Source organism: Athene noctua, chromosome 17 (assembly GCF_965140245.1).
Source record: "Athene noctua chromosome 17, bAthNoc1.hap1.1, whole genome shotgun sequence".
Classification (NCBI taxonomy): Eukaryota; Metazoa; Chordata; class Aves; order Strigiformes; family Strigidae; genus Athene; species Athene noctua.
This window is the reverse complement of record NC_134053.1, coordinates 14,275,593-14,298,853: the sequence shown is the minus strand read 5'-3', so window position 1 is coordinate 14,298,853 and position 23,261 is coordinate 14,275,593. Positions and strand designations below refer to the sequence as shown.

At 37.6% G+C, this 23,261-nt stretch overlaps 1 protein-coding gene across 1 annotated transcript in view; it reads left to right on the top strand.

Moving 5' to 3' along the window:
- The window catches only part of MED13L (mediator complex subunit 13L), a 200,209-nt gene that overhangs the window by 133,822 nt on the left and 43,126 nt on the right, over positions 1-23,261 (top strand). The window contains 8 exon segments of the mRNA XM_074920815.1: positions 10,334-10,479; positions 11,834-12,028; positions 12,412-12,603; positions 17,550-17,712; positions 18,539-18,643; positions 22,023-22,229; positions 22,231-22,418; positions 22,421-22,904. Coding sequence (XP_074776916.1) covers positions 10,334-10,479; positions 11,834-12,028; positions 12,412-12,603; positions 17,550-17,712; positions 18,539-18,643; positions 22,023-22,229; positions 22,231-22,418; positions 22,421-22,904 — 1,680 coding nt within the window.

The following is a 23,261-nucleotide window of genomic DNA, read 5'->3' as shown; positions in this document are numbered from 1 at the left end:
ATACCACATGTAACTTCACATGTAACTTATTCAGGTGCCGTGACTAAGCTATGTGTCACTTTGAATATATGTGCTTATCTGGCTGCATTCCTGTTTTTTAAAGAGTATTAGATCTTCTATGGAAATGAATTTTCCAAAGGAGTCCCTTTCAAATGCTGTATGAAAACACAGCAATTCAGACAGGGAGAGAGAGATGTCAGAAAGGTGATAACAGCAGTGATTGTAGAAGTTTTATATGCAGTTTTTTCCTGTTGTCAGTATTTTGAGTGTGGTAAAGCAAGAAACATTGCGTTCATTCTGACAATTTTCTAGTTAATTATAATTCATTTGGTAGTTATACCAGCTGGTGCTATTGTTTTTAGAATAACTGGTGATACTGGTACAGATATGAGTACGTTCCTGATTCTTTTTAAGGACGTATATCTGAAGAAGCTGAGAATTTCCAGTGCAAAATGTGTGTTCATTTCAGCACTAACCTGAATGTACCTTTAATAACCTTCATGTTTCTTTTTTTTTTTTTTTAATATTTTTTTGTAAAGCCTATATCCTGTATTACAATAGAAATAGTCACAACTACTTCTGTGTTTCCTAAGTAGGGCAGGATCCAGTGTCTTATCACAATGAATTTATATTCATAATGAATATGGCAAACTTGTAGAATCATTTTTTGATACTGACATTTTAAATAATTCAAAATAGTTGCAGTTCTAAATCAGCACTATTCTGAACTGTAACACAAATGTAAAACAAAAATGCATTCAGTAATCATTAGTGCCTTGAGCTATACATTGTGGTATAATGCTGACTACATCACTTACCTGCTGCCAAGGGAAGAATATTGGTTGTGATTTCATTGCAGAAATTTTATCTCATAGATCCATGAGACTTTTTTTTTTTTTTTTTTTGTCATTTTTAGCTGGTATTGATTAGATTTAGTAAAAACCTGGATATTATTAAAAAATTTTAATTTAGCACATAAAATTTTTAAGTGATCTGAATTTCTGTTAGAGGGAAACTGTTTCTGTTTATATAATCTTGTCTGCAGACAGTGTATTTTACAACCCAGAGTACCTTGAATGTTCATAAATTTTAAGTATCAGTAGGCAGATGCACATGATCTTCACCTGTTTAGTAGTACTGTTTGGATTCCTGTAGTTTGATACGCAGGTGGCATCCTGTTACAGAGATGAGCCACGTCCCATTTGCAGGGCAGGAATCATGTAAAGCTGTTTAGAATGGATTGTGCTTCCAGTCATGAAGGGTTAACTAAAAAAACCTGCATTGCCATACTCTGATTTTAACTGGTTAATTTTTATATTAGCAGATGTATTGACCAGCCTTTTTGTGCCATCTGTCAGTGTCCTGTATTTCCATATACTTGGTATGACGATGAACATTATCCTCGATCGAGGGCCTGTCAGCCTTCCTTCTTACTCCATGCTGCCTTTGGTATTAACTGATAGGAAGAAGAGGTTTTGTCCTTGGATATAGAGAAAAGAAATATGTAGCAGTAGTCATGGCAGCCTGCTGCCTAATTTAATTATTCAGGGATGTTATGTTATTTTGGATTATTTCTTTAGTAACCAACAGTCTAGGAATTACTTCAGTTCATGTTAACAATATTGAGAAGCAAACTTTAGATCTGAGCAGCATATATTGACAAGCCACATTATATACTCATGTGCCACTAGTAGTAAATCAATAAATGTCCATGTTCAACATGCAACACTTAATACAGAAAAAGAAGGTTTTTATTGTGAATATTTATGGGAGATTTTCACCTATTACGGTGTAGTATTTCATGGAGGATTGCAGGAATAAAACTGCTACTTCAGTTATACACTCACAGTGTCGGTATGCTGGAGGAGCTACTTACACATTTTGCATAATCCATTAATAAAAACCAAACTAAATATTAAACACTGCTTTAAGGTATTGTAAAAAGATGCTTATTTCTTTTCAGAAAGGTTTCAGGGAAATAATGAGATGGCTGTTACTGTAGGACATGTTCCTCCCTGCAGCAGTCGTGTGGCAAGAGCCAGGTGATCTTCCTAAAGTGAAAACTTCTCTCCCACTAAGCTTGAGCCCTGTCACCGTATAATTTACTTACAGCGTGTAAGCCCTGTTATGTTGTTCTGTACATAGTCCAGTCCATCTTTATTAAGGTCATTAAAAAAAACCAAGCATGGAACTGTCTTAATCTAGGACATTGTAAACAGCCAGTGCAGAAAATGCAGAACAGTTTGTACTGTGTTCATAGAAAAGGTTATGTATGTTGTATGTGACCTTTCCTGCAGCAAAGACTTGAAGTAGATCTTATACGCAGAGAGACTACAGTATAATTACTCCTCAAAATGTTAGTTGATGTGATGTGCAGCAGTTTCCTCTTGACTTCTTGGAGGTGTTCATACTGCTGTTAGCCCTGTCATGCTGCAGACTGACGTATCCATTTGAAGTATAAACTCCAGTATCCCCCCAGGCTAGCAGGTCATCTTGTGCATACATTTATACAGAGAAAAGAATAGAAGATTGTTAGAGATGGGATCAGGGAGAGAATCTCGATAGTGAGGCATATATTAGCCTTGGCAAGAGGTTTTGTTGGTGACAACTGAGGAAGTGTTGAGATAATAAGTCTGTAACACAGAAAGTGTTTAGATAATGTTATCTAAATGCTTGCTGCATTGTGAAACTGTTATCTTAGTACTTTACTCCACCACTGGAAAAACACTAAAGGTAATTAATATTTATACCAAGTTTCTGTGTGTGCATCTCATACATTTACAAAAAAAGAAAAAATAATCCAAAATCCAACAGAATATGTGAGACAACGTATTGACTTATAAAATACAATCATTAAAAGACTCGGGTAGTTCTGGGAACTGGTGTTCTCTTCCTCCCTCTTTTGGGGGGTGAGGCTGGCAAGGGATGGAAAGAGAGAAGCGACAACAAAAGAGAGAGAAAAGGAGTAATTGCCAAAGCAATATGATTTAATCTGCAGCCTTGTCTCCTGTATTCATATTCTCTGCCATACAAAAATTTGTAATTTAGGCAGAAAGGGCTACAGAAACACAGACTGTTTTCCCTGTGTAACCAGGTTTCTCCCAGTATCACTTTCCCTTGTTCATGAGACAACAGTGTGTGTCACGTGAAGAAAAGATGTTTCACGTCCCGCGATATAGTGAAATGGCTGCAACACATGGTTTCAGCTGGGTCTTTATTAACCTTCAGACATGCTCTGGCTGAAGGAACTGCTCCAGTTTGGTGCCACAACCCTCTCTCCAGTTCTGACACACAGCCTATGTTGGATGCAGTTGGGCAGCAAGTCTTCAACCACCAGTGGTTAATATAGGGAGTTACAGAGCTCGAAATAGACTCTAGGTTGCTGTTTCACATATTTGAGTATGGGCCTGTGTCTGAGGCCACAGCATGGAGAAATCAACTGTGTGTTTCACGCCTAGTACAGAAATGTGGTCAGCTTCGTGCTGCCTACCATTTGTTGGAAGGCTGTTGTATCCAGAAAACTCTGGAATTGTCTCATGTCTGGAAATGCTTGCTTTTTTTGTTTAGTTGTGGTTTCTGCAAAAACTGTTACTAATTATGTCAGGTTTCTTGAATGTATACTGCGAAGTACTGCAGTTGTACTTCTGAATAACTTTGTCTTGTTTCAGCTTGGCCACGTTCAACTCTCTGGTAGACAGAAAGTATATTATGGGTTTCTTGCAAGCATGAGGAATGCCACATAAATGTTTTGCGCCTCAGATTGTGTCTACACTCCTTATTAGACCAGGCGGGTCATGATCTCCAGAACTGGCATGCTGTCATCCAGACGGCTTTACTGTTGCAGGCTCCCTGCTTGGCTTTGAGCAATGGCAATTCTCACCCTCCCAGGGCAATGCCAGCAGGGGTTCTGGGGATAGCACAGCCCAGAACCATCTCCAGTACATCAGTGTGGACAATGCCTCCCTTTAGGGTTGAAGAGGTTTTAACATATGAACATGCTAAGGGCCAGAAGGCCAGAAGATGTGTCCTGGCCTATTTTATTTGCTGCTGTAGATGAAGTTGCAGTTCCAGGTTGTCTTCTGCTCTCTTGGTGTATGTGAAGAAGCTTTCTCTGCTAACACAGCTGCCTGGCAGGTCCCTGTAGTCCCTAAACTCGACCACTGTATGTCCTACAGAAGTGTACTGGAGATCTGGGCACTATGAGAGTGCATCGTTTCTCTCATTTAAGAAGAATGCATAGGCCACTATGCTTTGGAACAGAAGGGCTGACTTGTCTAAAGTCAAAGCAGAAGGTCTTTCCTCTCTCCTCCAGTTACATCCAGTCTGTGGTGGTTGTGGAAGCTTATTCAAATTCAAACTTCACTGAGGATATTTATTTCCAGATTATTTTAAAAGATGTAATTTTTGGACCAGGCTATTAATCTACTTTCACCTGCTCAAGAGTGTTGACAGTAGGTGTGTCCAGCTGCTACCACCTCCTGCCCAGACTGTCACTTTGACCTGGCACTAACTGTCCTGTTGCTTTAGACATTTAAAGGAAATTATTTTATTATGTTCTCACTTACTTTTATGTTCCAAACCTGTGCAGAGCCTTTTCACACCCTAGTTTTTATAGTCCACGTCGAACAAGTGGTTAGTCTCATTGGTATGACCGTCCCTTTTCCTAATGCACGTGGATTACTGCTGCCTCTTTTCTGAGATCAGACTTGATAAAGCTATTTGGGGGTAACTGTGAGTTGAGGGCTTTTGGATCCTAATTTTGAGGAGAATTAGAACAGCAATATAATTTATTGGTCATAAAATGTAATTAATTGTACACAATCAGTGGCTTTCTGGACAATTGCTTATAAACTAATGGAGATGAACAAGAGATTGCCAGCAGCCTGGTGGCAGGGAAAGGGAGCTCAAGCTCATCTGTAGAGAAGTAAGTGTTAAAAAAAATCTCATCCTTGAAATTTTTCTACAAACGGGACAAATGTTTACAGATAACGATTCTCAAGTTTTCACTACATTCTTCTAAGTAACCGTTAGTGTCAGTATTGTCATCTTTTTCCCGTTGCATTTTCTGGGTGTGTAAGTAGGTTTGGGATGAAACCTAGTTTAGAAACTGTGCTGCACAGCAGCTAGTGCTTTTCAAAATATAAAAGCACTTTTCAGTGAATTATTTCAAAACATTAAAATAATACTGACAAAATTCATGTCATAAAACTAATTTTGGAATATCCCTCTAATAAGGAAAAATAAGATGATGTTTTTCTAAATTTTTTTGGTATATTCTTCTTGGGGTGCCATGCCCCCCGCCCCCGCCCCCCCCCATCCCAAAGTAATTGTTATTGGCATTTTTTATTATTATTTCCTTGAAGTAATTGATTTCCACATTTGTCATCCAAAATGAGGTCTTTTGAAATATGAGGTACAGTTCAACTTCATACACAGACATACATTTAGGACATACATCAAAAACTCAGTTATAAATTGCAATACCTTGATCTTTTCTTCATCGAGATTATTTGTATGGAAGTAATCTCTTTAAAGTTTGAATGCAGGCTAGTGCAGTTTCCATTGGGTATTTATATAAACATACTAACAAATGGAAAAAATATGTAAATCCATCAGATATTCTCCTTTCTCTGTCACTCTTGTGTAGTTTAAACATGGTCATGTTTTCATAATCCCCATCTGATTTTTATACACAAGTAAATGTCATGTTATTTCCTTTAAGTCATTCATAGTGACTGAAGGATTGGCATTCATAAAGATTATGGGAGGTCCTAAATATTACACTGACAAGGTGTTTGGCTACATTTTTAGGTATCTCAGAGGTTATTTAAGGTAATGAAGATCCCAGGGGAAACATCGGAAAGACAGTTGATATCAGTTGCAGGTGATTAGGTACCAAATTGAAGGTTTGATTAATGTAAGTACTCTTTATTTGAAGACTTTTCTGTGTTATGGGGGAAGAAGAATACCTGCAATACTTAGGAGAAGGACATAGATCTTTTCTTTGGTTACAAAAGATTATGTGACATTGCTGTTTCTTTTTGGGGGCTTTTCCTTATCATTTTTCTTGCTCATAAAAGGTAGGGATCTAAACACCAAGAACAGATTTAAAATAAAATTAAGGGAAATGGCGTAGAATATTTGTCACTATGTAATTGGGAAGTGATTTTTTTGTTTGTTTTCTCTGTGTTTCTATTAATAGCAGCTTTTTATTTAAACATTAATTTTAGCATGTAAGTCTCGGTGAATATAGTGGAAATATTCTTGAAAGTATATGCTCAAGTGTTCTACTGGCTCAAGACCAAAGGTCTCAGTATTTTTCAGACCTCAGCATTAATGCAGCTGTAGTTGGAAATAACGTATATTCTATACATATTCTATATATTCTGTTTGGGAAGATGACATCCTAACTGAGGCAGCCATCAGTCACAGGAAAGAAAGGTTTCTGAAAAGGTACCTGTAAAAAAGAGACAATTCCTGCATAGGGTGATGAGAGTCACGTTATAGATTTGCATTCTTTTTAAATGTTTCTAATTTTTATAGAACAGCATGAAAAGAGTAGGTCTTACTTAAGTTTGTGTTAAAATTTCCTGATGGAGAACTGCTGCAGCTACCACTGTCTCTGGTGGCACTGTTTGTTTGCCTGAAAAAAAAAAAAGGGAAAGGATGAAATTAAAAACCTCAAACGCTAAATGGTAGGTAGCTGAATTAATCTATCTGAAGTATATTTCATGCTAAGTTTGTGGGTACATGGCTAAGCAGTTTCACTTTATACTACACCCAAGGCATAAATAATTTTAAATGCCTCCAACTTTTTTTTTTTTTTTTTAAAAAAAAAAGCATTAGATGCTTCAGTCTGATTCAGGTTTCTGATCTAGAACTTATTCTAGGGAATATATGGCACATTGTACTCCCCTGATAAGGATCAGGAATGTCTCGTGGCTTGTTCAGGATGGTCACCTTGCTTTCACCTTTTCACCTACAGAGACTTTGTCCCTTCTCCCTTTCCTCAGGGTAGCAGTACAGGCTCAAAAAGATGATTCTGAAGCTAGTTTTGTTCCTCGTGTAATTCATTAATACATGCAAAGTAAATGTATACTGCAGCTATTCAAAATGGGTAGTATTTTTATTATTGTACTTGTTCTGAACAGTTATAAACTGACAGCTCAAGGTATTCCAACAGACTGTAGAGGAAAGAGTTTGGAAGCCATTTCACATGCCTCTCTGGTGGTTTCTGAAATTTTGAATGTCAGAGAGATAAGAAGGAGTACAGAAATGAGTAAGTTTAATAACCTGGAGAGATAGTAGAGTGGATTCTCAGAAGCCTGTCAGCTTCAGTTTTTGAACTAGGTTGAAATAAATTTAAATAAAATAAAATCAGTGAACATAGTGCTGAGCGTTTTTAGAAACTCTAGTCTGATCTGCATTTTGTCTTTCATTTTTTTATGGTGCCTTTGTTAGGACAAAGAGTAGTAGATCTGTTAGGAAAACTGGATGTTGATAAAAAACTGTTGGAAGACTCCAGTGAGGACCTGAACAATTCATGTATTTTGGAACTTCAGTTTGAAGTATGTAGGTCTTGATGTATACTGTAGAGCTATAGCTGAATGGTTATTAAAAAGTAAAGCCTTAGTGCTCAGTCTGCTACTGAAGGCTGCCTGGTTTTGGCTTGGTAAGCTTTCTTCTACTTGAATTTTATTCAGAGGTCTGTCTCACATTTGTAGCGAGAGCGATTTCTGCAGCTTGGTATTTATGGAATTGTGTGAAATGTGCTAACGACGGGAATGTCAGGAGGCTGGGATGTGCATGCCTGAGTGGGGTACATCACAGGGTGTGCTGACGCTATTTTCTGGAAATAAAATTCATATTTGTTACTAAAGTAAACATTTTACTCAGAATCTGCCAGAAGCTTATTAGGAGTATAGGAAGTCCCTAGGCCTTGATCTTTATTATTTTTTGGTCTTGAAAGCTAGGCTTATAGCAGTGACTCTGGCACCAGGGGGAGCATAAAATCTGTGTAACCGTTTCTTCTCTTGCAAAGCCCTGTAAGATCCCCCCCAAGGAGGAAGGCCTAAGGAGAGAGCAGGAAAGAAAGCTTAACGCTGGACGTGCACCGGCCAGCTGGAGGCTTACTTGCTTGGCAGAGAGTGCGTCGTACCATAAGGACTTGATAACTGTGCTCGGAAGAAAAGGAATCCTTGAGTGACTGAGATTTCTGCAGCTGAGCATGATTTACTTTGGATCCAGTGCTAGAAATGATCCATCTTTCACTAATGAAGTATTAATTGCTGGTCATGAGTAGTAATATTCATTACGCTTATTCTTTACTCTGTCATACTTGCAGGAAAGTAAAATGGGCTAATACTGTATGTGTATATCTTTTTTCCTGTAATTAATTGTATACACTTATAGTCCGAGGCTATTTAATTTCATTAACTTAATGACTAATATTGATATTAGCTGATTCTCAACTGAAAAAGTTGGTGGCATGCATTCCCTTCCCTGAAAAAACAAATGAGTCTTTTGTCTTTTAAACTCTGATTTTGTCTATTTCTTATTCTCACAGTGTTTATAGATAGTTGTGAATGTTGCATAAGATTGCACATGATTTGTTCATGCCAGACCACTTTGCAAGAGACTTGAAAGAGTCCCTGTGTGGTCCCAGAAGGCTATTTTTTTTTCTTCAGTTCAATAGAAGACAAGCAAGACTTTCACAGTCAAACACTGTAGGAAGCTTGCAGAACCAGGAGGATTTCTGTGTAATATCCTAAAGACAGGAGTTGAAAATGATTACTTTACAAATAGCTTTACTCTCTGCTTTAGGAAGGCTGACCTGCTGCGTGCTGAACTCTTTGCAGAGATTATCCCTGCTTGATCTTAGACCACATTTCTCATTATTTTTTATTTATTAAGACCTTTTTTATATTAAGGACTCTCATCCTATGTAAGGAAACTAATGGCTTTTGATTAAAGAATTGGGCTTTGCTTTTATTTTTGTAATTCTTGTATGTCCATTGTTAATTTTTTTTTTTTTAACATGATTTGATTTTTTTTTTTCTTGGGGTAAGATAACTGGGTAGAAATACATGGAATCTATGATCTCATTTATCCCATGTCCCATTTCCTCCCCCCGACTACTGATCAATTTACTTCTGCAACACTGAAGAATAGGGAAATTTGTTTCCCTTGTGAAAAGGGAAATCTCATGAAACCTGTTTCATGGAATTGTCACTACAAAGTACTCTGAATAAAGGATGATAACCCATGGAAGTTTAGTTGATATCTAGTGTTTAAGGAACCTTTTCTCTCCAGACTTTTCTCAGCTGACCATTTTCTTTGGGTGTTTTGTGGTGGTATTTGAAGCTCACAGAAGAGTAACTTCTAGTACAGGACGGAAAGTTGTTCTAAACAATGTGTAGAATCATTCTGAGATATAGTGAGATTAAAACAATTTCCTATTCTAGGCTATCAGTGTCTTGGTTTAAAAATAGCTGACAGTCATAGAGCAGTTGGTTGACATAAATACTATAGTGAAATTGTTATAGCTGCCTGTGTTATTTCTTTTTGGTGAATGTAGTTAAGAGCTGTCTTTAAAATACTGGTTACATTATGGCTGGCGCAGTGCCAAAGCCAACAGCTATAAAACTATGTGCAGCTATTGTATTGGACAGAAAAATTACTGCATAATTACCACTTCAGCTCTGTAAATTTTTAGTTGATTAAAATGATGATAAAAAGCATGAAATGTGTTTTGTTTTGCTTTTTCTTGTGGCTTTGTGGCAAGGAATATTTAAGCAAATAGTTCTCTATGATGGGAGGTCATTGTATGGGTAGAATAAAGTGGGAATGTTTTGAATACCATTTATTTCAAATTAAGTTTAATTGTCGGTGGCAAATCCATGGTTCATCTTAGACCATTGTCAACTTTTTGGAGCATGTAACTTGCTTCATATTTTCTTTAATGGAGATGCTCATATGAGGTGTTAGACAAACATCTTTCCTATTCCTCTTTTATTCCTTTTCTGCTAGAACCCATTACAGAGTGAATTTTGAAGAATTTCTGAAGACTTCTATTTTTACTTCTTGAATCATGGTTAAAATCCCATTTGTTTGTAATCTTATTAATTGAAATAAGTAGGAAAACAGATCTTTGCCAACACTGACATTCTGTCATATATGGTTATCAATCAGTCAATGAACCTGTATTCAGTAGCCACAAGTGACAAAGCAGAAGAGTACATATTAGGCCTCTAAGACTATGGAATCACTGCCTCCTGTGAGTTCATTAACATGCCAATAAATCTGTTTCTTGTTTGTCTCGCCCCTCCTCCAGTGAACATTTGTCGTGTGCCTTCACATTCTTTCTTCACGGGGAAAGCAATGTGTGCACAAGTGTGGAGATTGCTCAACACCAGCCAATCTACCTGATCAACGAAGAGCATATCCATATGGCCCAGTCCTCACCGTCACCGTTCCAAGGTAAGTCAGCTAGGTTTGGAACTTTGTGTGGCAGAGACTTTGCTCCTGGTGATGTTATCTTCAGAGGTGAATAAAGTAAGATTAAGTAACTCTTCAAACAGGTTGAATTTCTATTCGGGAAGTTGTAGATGTAAGGGAAGATGTTGTTAGAACTTCAACACTATAGCCAGCCATAAATGGTATGGGAATTTTCCAGAGCTTTGAATTCATTAACATTGTTTTTAAAGGTATGTGCATATAGTAAATAAAACAAATTAATAATTTTTGTTTAAAAAGACTTATTATTTAAGAGAGTGAGTGCACTGATTTGATTTTCTTTCATGGTGTCTGGGTCAGTGGCCTCAAATCTATAACTTCAGTGCTACATGAATGCAAATACCCAGGTTAACTAATTTAGGAGTACTTCTCATTCATAGATTGCCAACAATTTTGGGTTTTTTTCTTTAAAAAAAAAGGGTATGTGTGTGAAAATGGATCAGAAACAATGAAGAAAATTGAAGTATCTGTGACTGCCTGTGTAAAAAATTAGGGTTTTACAGAATTAAGTTAATGGGTCATGAAATTCGTGATGCAATAGTGGTGCAACGCTCTACGTCAAAAAATAATAAGAATATTTGAGTTGTTGAGTTACACTGTCTTTACTACAGTTTAAAATTATAATTTCAAAGAAATTAAAGCAAGACATCTTTATAAAATTAAATATACAGTAAACAAGCACCCAGAGACTTACCAGATGAGCATTTATAGAGATGTTAAGCTTTACTGAAAAATGTTTTGTTTCTAAATGTGAAGTTTTGACAGAGGCTCAGACACTTAAATCATAGAAGGTTTTATTCTGGTGAGCTGTGTTCATGACTCAAATCAAATATGGGTGAAAGCAAAACTGAGTGTGAATGGAAATACTTGTTGAGCAGTTAGTTCTCCTTTCTTATCATTGATTGTAGTCGTCTTCATATATTGTTACCTCTACCCTTTTTAATGCTGAGAAGTCTCTAGTACCATATTTTCCTGGTAAAAACCCTATTGTTGAATATCTGTCCTGTATTACTTCCAGGTATGGTCATCCCTTTGCCAGAGTGCGTACTGTTTCAATAAGGTTAGAGTAGTTCGCTGTGGAAATTATTAAACTAAACTGTAAAAGGTCCATTTTTAGGTCAGTAGGGATGGCTGTACAGGAAGCTGGTACAGTGTAACGTAGCTTTAGATTCACATCCTCACCTGATTTTGCAGTAGCTTTCCCCTGAAGACAGATCCTTAAATCAGCATGCAAATGGAACAGTGACTCGAGCCAGAGACTGGCTGATGCCTAGTTGAAATATAAATACTGTAGGGACTGTTGTTTCTTTCTCTGCAGTTTTGGTGAGCCCCTACGGTTTAAATGGTACACTCACGGGCCAGTCCTATAAGATGTCAGACCCAGCAACTCGTAAACTGATGGAGGAATGGCAGTATTTTTACCCTATGGTGCTGAAGAAAAAAGAAGGCATGAAAGAGGAAGAAGAGTTGGGATATGACAATGATTTCCCTGTGGCAGTTGAAGTCATTGTTGGTAAGTTTCAGTATTCTGCCTGAAGGATTATTTTCCTCCACATGATTTAAAAAAAAAAAAACCTAATTAATCAGAAACAGCCATTATAATTTTCCTATCTTCTCTTGTAGCTCTCTTGACACTGGAACATCTGACTAGTTATCTTGCCTCAAGCTTCTGTACTCCCTCTATCCCACATGCTATTATTCACAGTATCAAGCTACTTGTTTCAGCTCTGTACTGGTTATAGAGGGTTAGATGTATGTTAGTATGTGAAATTCCTTCGCTCTTTATTTTTGGATAATAAGTTTTGTCTAATTGACATTAAAACCAAGTTGAAGTAGCTAGGGTTGCTGAATACTATCAGGTATTTTGATGGCTTTTATTCTTCCATTTCTTTGTAGGTGGTGTAAGGATGGTATATCCTTCAGCCTTTGTTCTCATCTCCCAGAGTGACATCCCCATGTCACAGAACACTGCCAATACTGGAGGCCATATAAATGTGGGACAGCAGGGGCTTGGAAGTGTGAAAGATCCTGCTAGTACCTGTGGGATGCCACTCACTCCACCCACTTCTCCAGAGCAGGCTGTTATGGGTAAGCAATAAACTTAGGAGGCTGGAGTCAGTCTTTCATTTTTGCATAGCTCATAAGTGAGGATAAGTATGTGAACAGGAGCAGATTAAAGACAGGGAATAGACTGAAAGTTAGGAGAAGACTTTTTCTGTAGGTCTGTTGTAAATGAAAGCCAGTGCTTTAAACACCCCTGAAGAAGACACATCTTTAAACAAAACCTTGTGAATTCAGTTAAGCTCTGTTTTCTATAACTGCGTTATCTTCATGCAGTAATGCAAATACCTGAGGGACTAGATTCTGACCATCTTTTAGACAGATTTTACCAGTGTTTATGAAGTGTTTATGTTTGTTTTCTCCTGTTGGGATGGGAGGAGGGTGTTGATTCATTGTGGTACAAGAGTACAGTGAATGTACAAGAGTGTGTAAGCTCTTTTTGTAAGGAGATAGAAATATGGCACTTAACTAAGCATTCATGTTGGTATAATAAACATTTGCAAATGCTAGCTACTCTTTTTGACCAACACAGTTGGGTTTTAACTAAGGGCCATTCACAAGAAACAAGTAAGTCTCTGGAACCGGTAAGAAGTTGCTGGGCTTCCCAAATAAGGTCTGACATAGGCTTACATCACATGCAGGTGGCAAACAGTGCTGAATATTTGTGAGTTATGTGTCGTGTCCGGCTAGAGTATGCCTCTTTCAAATGTTTGGATCCATACTAGTTCTAATCTCAGAAGCCATCTGAATGTTTGGTATTTATGGTACTAGATCCTTAATATCTTGCTTCATTGAAATGAATATGTATATCCTGTTGCTTCTCAGAAATGAAAAGAAATATCTATAACCTGTCATCATCTGGAATACAGACAAGAGCTTAAGATTAGTTGAAAGTAGTGTGATTATCCTGTAAAAAATTCAGGACTGTGATTTAAAATGAGAACTAAGGAATGGAGGAGTCAAATGTCTGAGTGCAATCTCCTGAGATATATAAAGTGAAAAAAAACAACACCTCATACAGAAAAAAGAAATTCAGTGATTTTTCTTTCCCCCCTCAAATAATGTTTTGAAGGCATGTTTACAACTATTTTTTTTTTTCTGTTTGGGTTGTCTTCTGAACTTGCTCTTTATAGACTTGCCAGTTACTAACAGAGTTACAAAATAGTTGAGGTAGGAAGGGACCCCCGGAGATGGTTTTATCCAACCCTTCTGCTCAAAGCAGGGTCATGTACAGCAGGTTGCTCAAGACACTGTCTAATCAGGTTTTGAATATCTCCAAGGTCAGAGACTCCACAACCTCTCTGGGCAACCTGTTCCAGTGGCTGAGCACCTTCACAGGAAAAAGTACTTATGTTTAAAGGGAATTTCCTGTATTTCAATTTATGTCCATCTCCTCTTAGACTTTCACTTGGATACCACTGGTTATATCCTCTCTGTCCTCCCTGTCAGGTATTTGTATACATTGATAAGGTTCCTCCCCCAGCTTTCTCACCCTCTCCTTGAACCTTCATTAATAATAACTTAACAAGTACTGGCATGTTTTGTCCCTTGCAAACGACTATTATTTGGAATTGAGTACTCAGTTCACAAAAGATTCTCTGACTTGAGTCACATAAGCAAAATCATTAGAGACCACTCACCACTGGACAACCTTCTTCTGCTTGAACTTGTACTTTTGTTGCTTAGTGCTTACCAAACTTCACAGAACAATACAAGTGTGGAAGACGTGAAGTTCCTACAGGTTTCTGTGAGACTGTGCAACCATATGGGGACAAAGAAGTCTTGTCATAGCGTAACAGGTCCAGGGAGCTACCAAGCTAGTTTAGCCTGTATTAGATATTTCTGTCACATCAAGGGGATCAATCTTGATGCAAAGCCAAAGAAAACTAATCATCATTGGCTTCATTGCCAGGGAAGTACTCATCTGGATTCACTTGTCCATGAACAGTGCCTGTGTATAAAGATAATCAAAGTGTTTAGTATTGACTGCTAATAGTATAGAATGTGAGATTTAAATTAATTTTGAATAGTGTTTTTCAAGGCAACTGATAGTTAAGCAAAAAGCTTATTAGTAACTAACCTGAAGCAAGACTTCTAAATAATAATTGACATTGAATTATTGATGCATATTTTAGTGTGCTATTGTGTTTTTACATTTTTCAGATCCTTTTTAAACTTTTACATTATCACAAAGGTATTCTATTTTAGAATATTTATAAACTATTAATATCTAAAAAGTTTTCATACTGCCCAATCTGGCATCACAGTTTCTGTTTGATCTCTGCTATTGTTTGAGGGCAATATGAAATTGTATCAGAGGGGTGCCTCTCCAGTGAACAATGAAAGGATTCCTTTGTATTACATCATACACCATTTTAAAAGACCTTGAAAAACGAGAGAAATGGATTGGAAAAATATGTCATGCAATTCAGTAAATGGGATACATAAACTGGATTAGTCTGAAGCACGTAAATAATACTTCAGTTCTGCCTCATACTAGTGAAAATGTGGATGTAGTACCTTGTCCAGTCTTGAACACTTAAAGATGTGGACAAATTGGATAGAGTCCAGAAAAGTGCAGTGAGAGTGATTATAGATTTTGCAAACAGGATCTACAGGAAAAGATGGAAAGAATTGAGATTGTTTAGTCTAGAGAAGAGAAATTTGAAGGAGAGACAGTGTAACAGTCTTCAGAGACATAAAAGGAGAAAAAGAACAATCTTTTCTCTGCAACCAGTATGTAATGAACCTAAACTGGAGCAAAGCAAAAATAGGTTAAGCATGAGGAAAAACTTTCTCTGAGGAAAGGTAAAGAAGTGTTGGAATAAATTGTCTGGTGGGAAGCTACCTGATTTCCATTAGCAGAGAGGTGGGTGGGTGGGGGTTTGGGGGGGTTTATTGGGGGGGGTGTGGTTGGTTGGTTTCAGAGAACAGGTTAGTCAAATGTGTAGATCCAGCTTTGATGCAGGGGATGGACTAGATGATCTCTCCAGGTCTCTTTCAACCATATTTTCCATGTTTCTGTCTAAGTATGTAACGAAACAAATTGCTCCTGAAACTAGGGAATGGCATTTTTCGTGTGTAGAAACCAACTGCACCATAGGGATTGTGAAGTGTGACCTCTGGTGAGTGGCTGGTTGTGTCCTCCAGTATTTATACCATTATGTGACATAGTTATTTGTGTGTGTTCCAGTATTTTGTTAGTGATTTTCATGGATAAAAATTACCGTCAGTGTCTGAGAACAAAATGGTTTTGCCTGCTGTGAAGTTCTGTTTCATGTTATGCCATATATTGCTGTATAGTACAAAAAATATTACAGAATTTTGAAAAACAGTAATGCACTCAAATGTAGCGTGAAAATTCTGGTAGCTCCTTGGTTATCCTCTCATACCTCCTACCCTTCCCTTGCCATCATACTGCTTTTTCCTGGCAGTTGTAACTGTCCTGCTATTGACGTATGCGGTGTATGTGTGTGTGCACACACATTCCTTCCTGCCACACCCCCATACACGCCCCTGCCAAAGGAGGACAGATTGGCTAATTCTGAAGTTTTGACCTGTTTTTTGATCATCTGTCAAGTTCACAATGTTGCAGAACATTTGAAAGCTGGTGAAATAAGTTGTTAGAGCCACAAGCCTCAGTATGTCTAGGGATTTATGGTTTTGACTGCCTCTTGGTGGTTTTTTTATTAGAATTCTTTACAAAAACAGAATTGGGGAAGGTCTAATTGGAGAGGAAAAAAAAAAAACAAACAAAAAAAACCTGAAGAATCAGAGAAGATACAGAGTTAGGCAGCTTGTGCACAATTTTAAAAGTTCTATTTTGAAAGTCACCTAAGAGAAATCAGCAGAATTACCTTGTTAGATGCAGGGATGTATAGCAGTGAATCCTTTCAGCCCTTCGTTCTTAAGGCTTCTTAAATTGCATCAGGCAGGAGGACGAAGTGTTCTGTACACTGATTTGACCTTGTTAAAATGCGGCATATCTTTCCTTACTTTTCCATCCAGAGCACAGGGTAGGGTTACTCAGTGGCCAGGCCAAATGAGCCTGCAGCTCCCTCTACTGTTGTAGTTCGTGTTTGATGACTGTGTTAGGTGTCAGTTAATCTAAAACACCAACATATCTTCTACTAGGAGAAACATCTGTTTATATAATAGCTGGTAAGGTTTCTGCACCAGAGGAAGAAATGCAGTGCAGAACATAAGTCAGTTTTTAGGCTATTAACACGTTGAAATAATATCTTCATTTGTTATCTCTGATAATCCTGCATTACTGAGAGCCTCACATGTTATGTGGATAGCATATACTAATGATCAACTGTTGAACAATCTCTGTAGTAGTATACATCTTAGCTGTAAGATTTTACCAAAGCAAGTTTTTGATTCTCGTGTTTCAATTCAAGCATATCATAAAGAAATAGCACCAGACTAATCTGTTCATTTCTTCAGTGAGGTTTTATCTTGAGTATAAAGAACTGATTCTTGCTTGAAATAGTCTACATAAATTACTGGGTTTTTTAATAGATGCTTTTAGAACCATTCATATTATAATAAATATAGTCTTTTAAGCAACTCATCAAAGGCAATGTAAGTTCAAGTTTAACATCCAGGATAACTGTGAAAAAACTCTTATCTGCACTACTACTTAGAGATTCAGTACGAGGCTGTAGGGGACTGTCTATGCTACCTCCCTTTAAGCAGCAGAGTATATAATCTCACCTGAGGTGCAGTACTCGCATGACTATTGCACATAAACCTGGTATAACACAGTGCCAGCTTTGTTACCCCAAAGGCAAGTGTTGCATTGAAATGTAGTTTAGTCACTCTTTTATAATGATGCTTTAAGGATTTTCCAGTGAACGTGAATATCTTTGTAGTCAGCAGCCTTATAAGAGGGAAAGTCTGTTCAGGAAAGAGTATCAAATGTGAATATTAAGAACAGCTATAACATTAATGCTTAATTTATGTTGCAGGAGAAAGTGGATGCTCTCAGAGCAATATTAGCCATTCAGCTGTACAGGAGGGGACAGTCAGTGTACAGAGTCCAAAGAAATCAGGCAAGATTGCTCCAAAATTTCACAATCATATGGTTCACCGTGTCTGGAAGGAATGCATTCTCAACAGGTCGCAGTCCAAGTAAGGCAGCAGTCCTGATGGTTTTATTTATTAATAACACACATAGTTAAAATTGTAATAGTTTTGTCTTAGATAATGTTATTTCTCATAGAAATCTTTTGCCACTAATCAAAGCTAATAAAGCAGAACAGCATTATCAAAGAAAATATGTTGCTGATTTCAGCTGAAAACTCCTAACAACATTGTATTTGCAGCTGTGTATCTTAATGGTGACAGTCTTTGAAGTTACAAATCTATATGTGCTTTCAGCTAGACGCATTCAGATTTACTGATAGCAGTTTCTAGCTCCAGTTGCAGTTACTAGACTGAAAGTTGTGTGACTGAAGAACAAGCAGTATATATCTGATACTTAGAATTCTAAGGGTAGTATTTGTAAAGCATTACATTACATGTGTTGTACTAAAATTCCAATCAACAAGGATATGGTAAATTCATGTTGTTAGTAACATAGGCCTTTATTACTGGAGATTTAGAATATATTCATGGCATGGCGTGCCCTGAAATCTTTATTTTTCACTATTTCCATGCAGTTTCCTCATTGGACATATTAGAATTTCCAGATTCAGTTTAAATTGCTTGCCCCTTCTTTCTTGTGCTCAAACTCCAGACAGAGCTATCTGATGTAGGGCTGGTACCATCCTCCCACATAAACTGAACTATAAGTTTTAAGGAGTTAGAGGGAACTACTGTTAAATACAGAATCCCATTTCAAAGGTGAAGTAGAATGGAGCAATTTGAGGGGAACATATGTGAATTTATGCATGTGCATTTAAAATTTCTGTTATACAAAAGGTGGTAACTATTCAAATAATTTTATCTTCTTTAGGAGGAATCAAATTACAGCTGCAAATTTGGAAGAGGAAGTTCCTAACAATACTGTTTCTTGGGATTTTGTGGATCCAGTCCAAAGAGTCAGTTGTTCTTGTTCCAGGTGAGCTTTGAAGAGAGTAAGCATTTATCATACTGGAAGAGCCCTCTTTAATTCAGACAGAGGTACACTTACGAAAGGGAGTTATGTTTTAGCTGAGAGAAGAGGAAACTCTAATATCAAAATTGTAATCATTACTCATATTCAAATGATTGATATGCATCTCATATCATTATCGCTTGCAGTAGTCAACTTGAGTGGAAAAATGATCCTAGACTAGAGAATGGGGGCTAGAATCACTCAAACATTTCTCATTTGTAATGAACTCATCCTTCAGGCTTTTCAGAGATGTGAGCTTTGAAGTTTGGAGTGGTAAGACTCATGATGAAGAGGGGCAGAAGCTGCCTAAGTTTCAGAGCATCCTGACTGAGGCATAGTGCTACTGTCCCTGTTTGGAGGAAGAGTTAAAATATCCCTAAGAATCACTTTACTCTGTGTCAATCTGCCGTGACTCATTGGACACCAGAGAACACCCAAGAGAGTATAAAACCTTTGCAGCATGGTCATCCACTGTCAACTGATCAAAAAAAAATCACAGCTCACTTACACAAACACTTAAGAGTTTATAAAATTATCTGTCATCGTTGTTGAATGCTTAAGGTTCCAGTACTACTCAGGAAGGGCAAACCAGCACCACAAATTCTGCTTAATCATTTTTAAATTTATCAGAGAGATGTTACAGGGCTAGAGAGACAGTTTCCAGTGAAATAGTCCTGTAAAACTGCTTCTACTGAAATTTTTAATTCCTCAGGGTCACCATCTACTTATAAGATTGGTAAAGATGTTTTTATGACCTAAAGAAGTTATTCCTTAAGTATGCACAAATGTAAATGTCATTTGTATGATCAAACAGAAATGCTGATTGTGCTATGCTAACCTCTTTGATGTTTTGGGGTTTTTTTCTGTCTCATTCCCCCCCGTCCCCCCTGCCCTTCCCCAGCTGCAGTAGTGGTCTTTGCCAAAATAATGGTCAGCAAAACAGCCGGGCTGAAGTGATTCTCTGCTTTTTGTCTGTTTGAGGCATAGATGTTTTTATTTTTTGTCCTTTATTTTTCTCTTAACAGTGAGGCAAGCTTGAATATAAAGCTGTTAATAATAATAATAGTAAAAGTAATATATTTTCTTATCAAATCATTAAGTGTGGTACCTGCCACAGCAGTGTCTGCAGAGCTTTCTGTCTATATTTGGCTGTACAGAGAAATTTCAGAACGTAGTGTTCTCACAGTCTCCAAAAGGTTGTTGATCAGAAAATTACATTGTCCAAAATGGAATGAAGCGAGATTGTGTCCTTGTACCTTTTGTGTTTGACTTCTCATGAAGCCAGTTCTTCTTTGTGTATTTAGAAGAAGAGATAAAGGGATGCAGAGGAATTGTGCATCATACAGGGGGCAGACAGAGTGTTCAACCTGGAAACTCTCTGCTGTGTCTGAAGTGAAAGTGTTGCTCTTCTGTAGCCTTGCTCTTTACCCCTGATTATATGTTGCTTGTATGTGTATACTCAAGAATGTGGAACAGATAGATGTTTTGTCATGATGCCAAGTGTTTCTTATGGAAAAGAGGTCCATCTTCACCTGGAAAGCACAGGGAATCAGTAGTGGACAATGGAAACCTGATTCCATGAACAGCTGCATCTGCATTTGCAATTTCATGCTGTCTCTTAACACCTCCAGTGATAACTACATCATGCTGGAGTTCGTAAACACAGCAACTGGGAATTTAAAACATTAGGCTTAAAATCGAGATGGTACCTGATTTCAAAGAGCAACAAAAATTATCTGTATAGCTGCAGAAACTGGATAGCTGCTGTCATATAGATATTTTTTTAGTCATGACTGTGCCCATTCTCTGTATTGTATAAAGGAGAGTATAAATGTCAAGATCTTAAATATGGAGTCTTAAAGGGTTGTCTGTTACTTGGCATCAAATTCAATCTTCTATAGACACAACTTTGTGTGTTGAAGAACAGAATGTCTAAAATAATTTTCTGTGGATAGTTAAAATATGGTGAATGATGGAGTATTAAGTCAATGAAATGTAACAAGAACATGCTTAAGGCAAATCTTCAGTTACTAGGGCATTAGCTCCACGTTATGAGTGATTGCAGCTAAAGACCATCTGCTGTGGCAGAGAATTTGCAACATGTCCTGATAACAGCAAAGCCCCAGAGAAAGCCAGAACAATACCACACAACATGGATGGTTACAGGGAAAAGATGTAGCAAGTACAAGAAGTTGTATCTGTACCATTTGACAGCCACTGTGTACTCTAAAACATGAATGTTTTCATAGCGAAGTCATAAAAGCAGAATTGGTTTGCTTCAATCCAGTAGTCCACCTGTGATAATGTAGTTTGTGAGTAGAAAGCATGTTACAGTTTTGAAATGTTTTATTGCTGTCCGAGATACTGTTGTTTATGAACAAAAAGAGGGATAGAGTGATTTATTTTGAAATGGTATTTAACTTAAAACAGGTATAAATACTAAGCACAATACATCTTTCAATTTCTGCTTAGCTTAAAAAAAACCCCAAACAACAAAAAAGGCAAATAAAAATATGGACAGAGTTAAATGTCCCTGTTGTAACATCCTTGGGGACCACCATGAGCTCTATGATGAAAATACTGTTTAGCAGTACCTGAAATACTGAATTTCAATCCTGTGTTTCCCAGTCTCAAAGATACTGGATACAAATTGAAAAGAGCCATGTTAAAATATGAAGCCAGTAAGAAGTTTGTATGTTACTGCATTTTTTGGTTTGAATATTTTGAAATATTTCTTCATGTTTTCTTCTCATCAGTTGTTAATTGCTTTTTGCTTTATTTTTTTCTTTCCTTTTGTTTTTGTACTAGAGTACTTTTTTTTTTTTTTTACCTGATATGGAGGAGGAAACTGCTGTGAAAGCATCCTGCCTTGTCCTGCATCTGTGAACATAACTAAATGAGTTCCGATCTGTATCTTTTGTAACAGATGCTCGAGAGTGTGCAAGAGTAGTGGTGTAGTTCCACAGCAGTCATTTTATTTGAAAGGCTATCTTTCTTTAGGGTAATGAAAACAACAGTAGCTTGGATTATTTTTTTTTGTTATATTACCTTCCATCTGAGCAGCACTAAGCTTTTACAAACATTAAATCTTTTCTTTGAATGCTATTTTCTGGAGACTGTCATTTTCCATTTTATAGGTCAGAGAAACTGCAGCTGAGTTGGTTTAAACAACCTGGTCCAGATCATGTGACCATTCCAGAATCTGTTAAAAGATCAGGAATAGACATAAGATTTCTCAATGCTGTTCTTCGGGTTTGGTCTTTTTTTTTTTTTTTTTTTTCTTTCCATTAGATCAGATAACAGTATAAACCATGCAGTGACTTGTTTCTGCCTCTGCTTTCAGGCACAAGGTTTTCAAACAGCGTTGTGCTGCTGGCTCAAGCCGTCCCCCAACGATAAATCAGCCAGGATTCAGCGTGGGAACATCATCATCTTCATCATTGCCACCTCCCGCCTCTTCAAAGCACAAAACAACAGAGAGACAGGAAAAAGGAGATAAACTGCAAAAAAGGCCTATGATGCCGTTTCACCATCGGCCCTCTGTGACTGAATCTATGCATGGAGCAGGACACATCAGGGCAGAAACTGGGATTAGCAGGAATGGAGCCCTCCTTAGAAGTCCCTAATTCCAGAAAATATGAGAAGCCGCTATCTATACCTGCTAGAAATCCAAGCAAGCAAATGAATATGAATCCTATGGATTCACCCCATTCCCCTACGTCCCCTCTGCCTCCCACACTTAGCCCCAGCCCAGAGGTCAGGAAGCAGAGAATCTGGACCCACCTTCTGTACCCGTAAACCCAGCACTCTACGGCAGCGGGCTGGAGCTGCAGCCCTTGCCCACCTTAGATGACAGGACAGTCCTTGTCGGACAGAGGTTACCTCTGATGGCAGAGGTCAGTGAGACAGCATTATACTGTGGGATAATTCAGAACAATGAGTCACTAGATAAGTGGAGAACCTATAGTGTCCCATCAAGTGACGATCCAGAGTTCAGGCCGCCAGATCTTCCGTGTGAGAGGTATGATGCCAAGATGGAAATAAACTCGGACAGCACTGCACTGAAAAGGTGAGCGTGCACACTGAGCTGAGTGGTGGTCTTATTCAACTATAAGCATGGCCAAACTCTCTTTTCAGTTGAATCTGAAACAAGTGGAGGCTTCACTGTAACATCAGGGATGGTGTATGCTGGAGATAATGTTAAATACTTAAATAGAAATGTGCTGTCGTAGTATGCCTTATTTTTTTTATACTTAGCTTTCTGCTGGACATTATAAGGACTGATAAATCTTTTTGCAACCTATATCACACCAATTTGAGCAAATGGAAGAGTTTTATTAAGCTTATTTCATTTCATCATTTAAAAAACCAGAAAACCTGTGTTTAGTTATACAACCTACCAGCTATATTAATGCTTGTTTTTGAGTGAAATTCTGTTTATGGCACTGGAGAGGCACTTCAGGGTGGTTTATCCAATTGTGTGGGTTTAAAATTGCACTGTACCGCTCAATTCTGTAAGTAGTAGCTGATACTATATTATGGAATAATACTGCTTTTTTATAAATTTGCTGTCAGATCTTTG